Source organism: Montipora foliosa, chromosome 12 (genome assembly GCF_036669935.1).
Source record: "Montipora foliosa isolate CH-2021 chromosome 12, ASM3666993v2, whole genome shotgun sequence".
Taxonomy (NCBI): Eukaryota; Metazoa; Cnidaria; class Anthozoa; order Scleractinia; family Acroporidae; genus Montipora; species Montipora foliosa.
Genome location: NC_090880.1, coordinates 12215547 through 12223046, shown reverse-complemented (window position 1 = coordinate 12223046; position 7500 = coordinate 12215547). Strand labels below are relative to the sequence as shown.

Sequence of the window (7500 nt, the reverse complement as noted above, 5' to 3'; positions counted from 1 at the left end):
TTGCGTGACAAAGGGCGGTAATACCTTTTGTGCTTCCTCTTTTTGTTTTTAAAATTCTGTCCCTGAAATTCACTTCAGAGAGGATTTGTTCTGTGAACTTTTGTAGGTAGCCCCTCATGGATAGGCGGGTATATTCTCTTCGAACGTCTTTCGAGAAGAGTTTGTTTTTAAGTAGTCTTGGGCTTCTCCTTTTTCGAAACCTTTCCTTACTCATGGTGGGTGACAGGAGCTAAAATGTGTGTAGTGAAATTTCTCCGTCGGCTTAAAATCTGTGCTCTTATCAAAGATTTACGAATCATTTCACAAAGGTTTCCCATCTCAGTGAATATCGATAGGATGAGTTCTTTCTCAAATTTTTCGCTTTTGTAGACACATGTCTCGAGAAACGTAATCTCTGTGTCAAATATTTCAGCCATAAATTTAATTGTAGAGTGTTGGGTGTTAGTTCAATGAATTCTTCCATTTCGTCTGTGTTGTTTTCCCAAAAAAAGAATATATGTCAACTCTTAGACATAAATATACTTTCAAAGGAAACTGCCATTTTTGTCACCATTACGGTAATGTCTGAAGATAATTCTCCCTGTTAAATTGGAAAGATTTTTCTTTGAGTGTGAGTTCGAGCGTCCGTTTTAGGTAGATGCTAAGTATTGGGAGGCTTTTTTCGTAGAATCTTGTGTATGTTATTTTTCGTAGAATCTTGTGTAAACGGATTCAAACTCACCGTCTTTCATTTGCGCGCCCAAACCCGATGCAAATCTGAGCATGCGCGTGGATTTACCGCTAGACAACAAAACTGTGTGGGCCTCCGGGCCGCCGGGCCGTGGCGGGCCGTGGGCCGCTGGCCGCTGGGCCGCGGGCCTGCCTTTAGCAAAACCCGCTAATTAATTAGCAGACTCAAAATTGATGGACATGACGTGGACGACCGGACCCTTTGGAAATGGCTAATCATTTTAACTCCTACTTTTCGACGATCGCCGAAAAATTACGTGACACCATATCATATTCTCCTTCAGACCTGTCCAACTTGATTAATTTTGACGAATCCCGTAAGGACTCAACTGATTTGTTTTCAGTTGCTGATATATCTAGTGCGCAAGTCTACACCATGATAATGAAAATTGGTCCGCATAAAGCTTCGGGCATCGACAAGATCAGTGCTCGTCTTCTACGCATTGCTACTCCTGTTATTGCTCCGAGTGTTGCTAAGTTCTCTACATGCAAATATCCTACACGATGGAAAACTGCAAAGGTGACACCTTTACTCAAAAGTGGTGCGAGGTACGACCCCTGTAATTATCGACCTATCTCCGTGCTTCCTGTTTTGTCTAAGGTTATTGAACGTCACATGCAGAATTGTCTTTATACCTTTCTCAATGACCATAATCTGGTCCACTCTAGACAGTCTGGGTTCCGAAAACAGCACAGTACCGAGACAGCTCTTATTAAAATTATCGATGATCTTTTATTCAGTCTGGACAATGACAAGGTCTCTGGTATGGTGCTTGTGGATTACCGAAAAGCGTTTGACATGGTCGATCACGAACTTCTTCTAAAGACGTTGGAGGCTTATGGCATAGTCAATCAAGAGCTCAGATGGTGTCTTTCTTATTTGTCTAGTAGAAAACAAGCAGTTTGTTTAGGTGGAGCGGAATCGTGTGAGTCTCTAGTTTAACATGGCGTTCCTCAAGGCAGTATTTTGGGCCCTTTGTTCTTTATTCTATTCATTAATGATCTGCCTTTACACGTCAGCTCTCAAATTGATCTTTACGCTGATGATACAACAATTACAACTTCTTCGGATTTCATGAACATATCACAACTGGAACTTTCACTGAACACATCTGTAAGTGAAATTCAGCTTTGGGCTAATGCAAATAAGCTACCTTTAAACGAAGAAAAGACGAAGGTTTTGATGATTACCGGGAAAAGACTTGCATCCAAACTTCGCAATCTGCCGAATGTTACAAAAGATGGACGAAAAACCCTCAAAATTGTAAACAGTGCTACCCTCTTGAGTTTAGAAATTGACAACATGCTTTCTTTTAATTTGCATGTCGAAATGATTTGTAAGAGGTTTTCTTCGCGGATAGCTGTATTACGTAAGATTAGAGTATTTTTGCCGTTATCTCAACGCCTAATAATAATAATAATAATAATAATAATAATAATAATAATAATAATAATAAGTAGGCATTTATATAGCGCCTTTATCCAATGTCCAAAGGCGCTTTACATCAATAAAAATCAATATTAAAAAACAATAAAAGCTAAGAAATGCTATCAATAATAACTATACTTGAACAAAGTCTTAAGCTTACATTTAAACACATTCACATTAGGGCTTAACTTTATATCTAGTGGCAAATTATTCCATAATTTAGGAGCTACAACGGAAAAAGCTCTACCACCATAACTCTTGAGATTGTACCGAGGAACGTTTAAAAGATAATTATCAGATGATCGAAGCCTGCGCACAGGCATGTAACGCTCAAGCATATCACATAAATATAAGGGGGCTAAACCATTGAGAGCTTTATAAGTTAGGAGCAATATCTTGTAAAGTATACGCTGCTCAACTGGTAGCCAATGAAGCTGACATAACACTGACGTAACTGGGTCGTATTTACGACCACCAACAACCAACCGAGCAGCACAATTTTGAACCATCTGCAACCTCTTAATTAAATAGAAGGGAAAACCAATCAGTAGCGAATTACAATGGTCCAACTTACAAGTAACAAACGCGTGAATTAGAGTCTTAATATTCGCTTGCGACAAATATCGCTTAATTCTAGCAATATTCCTAATGCGAAAAAAAGCGGATTTACAAATAGCAGTGACGTGAGACTCAAGTGTCATGTTTTCATCAAAGACGATTCCCAAATTTCTCGCGGATGAAGTAGGTACTACATGCTCATCGCCAACAAGTAAAAGATCAAGCTGTGGGTGAGGACGGTGTCGCGCTCCAATGACTAGCACCTCCGTTTTACTATTATTAAGCTTAAGCTTATTACACAGCATCCACTTATTTATAACACTAATGCAGGCCTCAATGCAGGAAACAGCAGAAAGTTTCAAGTGAAGCTATGATCTTCGCAGTTATGAACGCAATTTTTACAATTGCGTAGAGAAGCCTGAAAATTTCAGGACTTCAACGGGGTTTGAACCCGTGACCTCGCGATTCCGGTGCGTTGAAACCCCGTTGAAGTCCTGAATTTTTCAGGCTTCTCTACGCAATTGTAAAAATTGCGTTCATAACTGCGAAGATCATAGCTTCACTTGATTTCATATCCGCAGTTCATATATGATTCATTTCATATACCATTTCATCATTGATTCATTCATCACGGGACCATTAAAACCCACAAATGACCAGCTCCCAACGTCAGTGGCTTCATAGCTCAGTTGGTTAGAGCGTCGCACCGGAATCGCGAGGTCTATTAGTGAGGTAAGATTTAAACCAGGAAAGCGCTGTGCCGTTAATACCGAAACGACGTGACAATTGCTGCAAAAGAATAGAATGGTCAACGGTATCAAACGCAGCAGATAGATCTAACAAAACAAGGATAACAGAGCGGCGATTATCAATAGCTCGCAGGATATCATTTTGAACTCTAAGCAAAGCCGTTTCAGTACTATGCAATCTCTTGTATGCAGACTGGAAAACTTCACCTAGATCATTGTTCAAAACATAGCTAGTTAACTGATGAGCAACAGCCTTTTCAATTAATTTGGAAGTAAACATTAAATTCGAAACCGGTCGAAAATTACTTAAAACCTCAAAGTCAGAATCCACCCTCTTCAATAATATTTTTACAATTTAATGGCATTAAAGGTAACACATGCTAATAAGAAAATATTAATAGCCATATGGATAATCCGTAAAGGAGTCCAGGACCCCATTAAAAAGAACAGATCACCAATGAATATATACTAATACAAAATACGAAAATACAGTAGTAAAATCAAAATAAAATCAATAATTCAACAATGGATAACTAATTTAATGTATTGTCCAATAAAAACTTCTTAACTCCCCGCTTAAAAATATTTACACTTACTGCCTTATGAATATCGTAGGGCAGAAGATTCCAGGAGTCAACTATCCTATGAAAAAAACTATATTTGAGTGGGTTTGTTCTTGCATATTTCTTTTTAAGAGATAAATCATCGTATTTCCTAAATGAATAACGGTCAGCATCAGAATAAAAATCAATGTAAGAATCAATATTGACATTGCTTATGCCATTGAGAGCTTTATATAAAAAAGTAACATCAGCTAGAATTCTCCTGTTTTTAAGTGACATCAAATTTAGCTTCTTTAAACGGGTCTCATAATTGTCCTCAGTCTTCAAAATGAACTTGGTTGCTCTTCTTTGTACTTTTTCAACTTTTTCTATGTTTTTTTTGGTATAGGGTGACCATACCACAGAGCAGTATTCAACATTCGATCGAACCAATGCGCAGTAGAGAGTTCTCAGAGTCTTAGTATCGTCCAGACCTCTACACGTCCTTTTAATTAACCCTAACATTCTATTTGCTTTCGACACAATAATATCAATGTGCGAGTTCCAGTTAAAATTATCAGTAGTTGTAACTCCCAAGTCCTTGAATTCTTTAACTTCTTCCAAAGGAGAATTATCCAAGGAATAATTAGAGACTAAAGGTTGCCTTTTCTTTGTTAATCACTAGCATCATCAATGACTCTTGAAATTTTACAATCATCAGCAAAAAGCGCAATAGTAATCAACAGCGCAACAGCGCTTCCTTGTGAACGTCCGCAACAATTCCTGTCTCCAACGAAAGATTGATCGTTTTAGTTATTACGGGTAGAAGGTCACGAAGACAGAATTTGAGCACACACACAGGAACTGGATCCAAAGCACAGGACTTTATAGAACCAGCCTTAATAAGATGCTTCACTTGTTCAACCGACACCTCTTCAAAGTTGGTCAGCTGAAAAGGGCAGTGGACTGAGTCTGAGAGGAAAGGTGCCGCATCGCAAGCATCGCTAGAGAGGTTATTACGGATATCTACAATTCTGCTATTGAAGAAATCTGCGAATCTCTCAGCTAAATCCACATCAGAAGAAGAATGAGGATACATCGGTTCAGCTCTCTTGTGAAGTAATTTATCCACAGTTTGAAATAAAATCCGCTGATCACCTCGATGGTCCTCAATTAAGCCAGAATAGTACTCAAGCTTAGCATTAGAAATCAGATTCGAAACCACATTGCACTGATCTGTAAAGCGATCTTTGTCGGTAGAGTGTTTTGATCTTCGCCAGCGACGCTCCAGTCTCCTCCGTACTCTCTTCTGAGTCATGATCTCTTGTGAAAACCAAGGTGCGGCTGGGCGCATAACAATAAATTTAGTCTTTAAAGGATCATGAGTATCGAGTAGTGACCCAAGAACACCGTTAAATCGATTTACTAAACAGTCAAGATCATCAGGCAAATTCAGAAATAAAGGTGATTCCCTGAGATTAACACTAAATTGATCAAAGTCAATGGACCGTAAATTTCTGTAAGAAATCCGTTTTCTCTCATACACAGGTTTCTTGACGTGAAGCCGAAATCTAACACAACCTTGATCTGATATAACGCCCGGAGAATCAATGACAAAATTGGAGACAATCCTATCAGAAGATCATTATACTTTACTATAATGCTATAATTCGCCCGGTATTGAGTTATGTGAGTGTTATCTAGTCATCGTGTGACAATAGGAAAATAGAAATGTCAGTTTGAGGAGGAGTAGTGGGGTTTCAAACCAAAAATCGTCCTAAAGGGGGAAGGGAAGAGGGAAGAGAAATTATACAATATCGGTCACCCATTTATGTATGACAAGTGCTCACGAGAAGATTCTTAATTTTTTGTTTTTCGAGTGGGTCTTTTGTCTTCATTTTCGGGGTGACGTCTTCTTCGTTTTCGATACTGCCTCGCTGATTAAGTTTAAAGTGTGTAATGGGATTGACACTTCCTGGGCAGCTGATTAATGGAAGAATTCAGCAAGTCGAAAAAGAAAGTTACATATTTATTATGGTTATTAGTGAATAAGATTTGGATAAAATGTTTACATGTAAAGACAAACTCGGTGAGGTAGTGGCAAATGCATTGGAAAAATAATTATTCATAACAGGGAGAAAACCGAAATGTTGTGGCCAGAGAACTGAGGAAAAGGAGTTTTCAAATCGTGTTTCAAAACAGTTTTCCAAAAGTTTTCAAAATTGTACTGGAATCGAAGAAAATACATCTGCTGTTGAGAGGTAGAATCCAACAATGAATAAGTATATGGAAAACGGTTACAGTCGATTGTGACAAAATTAATGACTTGGTGAGAAAATATAATGACAAAATATTCAAGTATTGAAATGATTCTTGTTGTCATCGCAAGTGGAAAGCAGAATACGGAGCCCCGTTTTTCAAAATTTATTTTATGGAAAATCAGATATATTGGCGTTTTCTATCGGTGATAAAATACAAACAGCACTTGTTTAGGACTGCATGCAAAGCCGAAATGATAATTCATGGGTAAAATTAAGCAAACTGCAAAATATTAATTATAAAGAACTGGGGAAAAAAAATTGAATAAACAGCTTATGACATAAATAGAGTGCTTTATTTTCCTTGAGAGTAATTAAACTGGAAAATCTTTTAAATTTCGAAGTTAATTTTACCAAGATATTCCTAGTGAAATTTCAGCGTTGACTAGAAACTGATGACAGAATATGTCTTGAGAAAAATTGTCTGTCATTTTTGAGTCATTTTGTATTTCCATGATGTTTCCGTGCGCTCGTAAAGTTCGGCTTCAACATCATATTTATGGAATTTTGCGGTTTCTACTTTTATTTTAAAAGCAACACGCAAACCGGCTCTAATCAATATCATTTACTTAAACGAAATATCAAGTATCTGTCGCGGAAGGCTAATGGGCCCAGGAAATTGTCAAACATAGGCAGGTGTAAAATATGTTGAATGTGTTAGATAAACACCAGACGGCGCACTTGGCACAGTTGCACCCTTTTGTACAATGACGATGACTCGAGTAATTGATACTTCGGTGTTTTGTTCCGGAGAATTAACTGTAGGTGTTAAGAACCATCTAATATGCCTTGCAGTGTTCAACATTGTTTTTTCGTTCACTGCAATTGTGGGAAATTCTCTTATCCTTGTTGCCCTTCACAAGGAAACATCGCTTCATCCGCCTTCCAAAGTCTTGCTTCGCGGTCTGGTGACAAGTGATCTCTTCGTTGGCCTCCTAGAAGCTGTTTATGCTGCATACTTAATATCTTTGCTGCTTGAAGGGTGGCAAATATGTCATTACACCTTTCTTGCATGCGCTATAGTAGCCCCAGGTTTGGTTTCAGTGTCACTGCTGACGATAGCCACCATAAGCGTGGACAGATATTTGGCTCTCTCGTTAGGACTCAGATACAGACAAGTGGTAACCCTCAAGCGAGTATGTGTAGCTGTAATCGTCTTATGGGTTTACTCATTG

The 7500-nt window shown here is 38.3% G+C and overlaps 2 protein-coding genes across 2 annotated transcripts in view; one reads left to right on the top strand and one right to left on the bottom strand.

Moving 5' to 3' along the window:
- Positions 1 to 3998: 3998 nt before the first annotated feature.
- On the bottom strand, positions 3999 to 4685 carry LOC137980768 (uncharacterized; the record flags this gene model as incomplete). The annotated part of the gene is made up of 1 exon (XM_068828196.1): positions 3999 to 4685. A coding segment is annotated over one exon (687 nt), but the record flags the coding sequence as incomplete, so codon positions are not given.
- A 1939-nt stretch (positions 4686 to 6624) lies between these two features.
- Positions 6625 to 7500, top strand: part of LOC137979239 (melanocyte-stimulating hormone receptor-like) — a 4354-nt gene continuing 3478 nt past the window's right edge. The window contains exon 1 of the mRNA XM_068826446.1: positions 6625 to 7500. This exon is cut by the window's right edge and continues 2217 nt beyond it. Coding sequence (XP_068682547.1) covers positions 7033 to 7500 — 468 coding nt within the window. The 5' untranslated portion in view covers positions 6625 to 7032.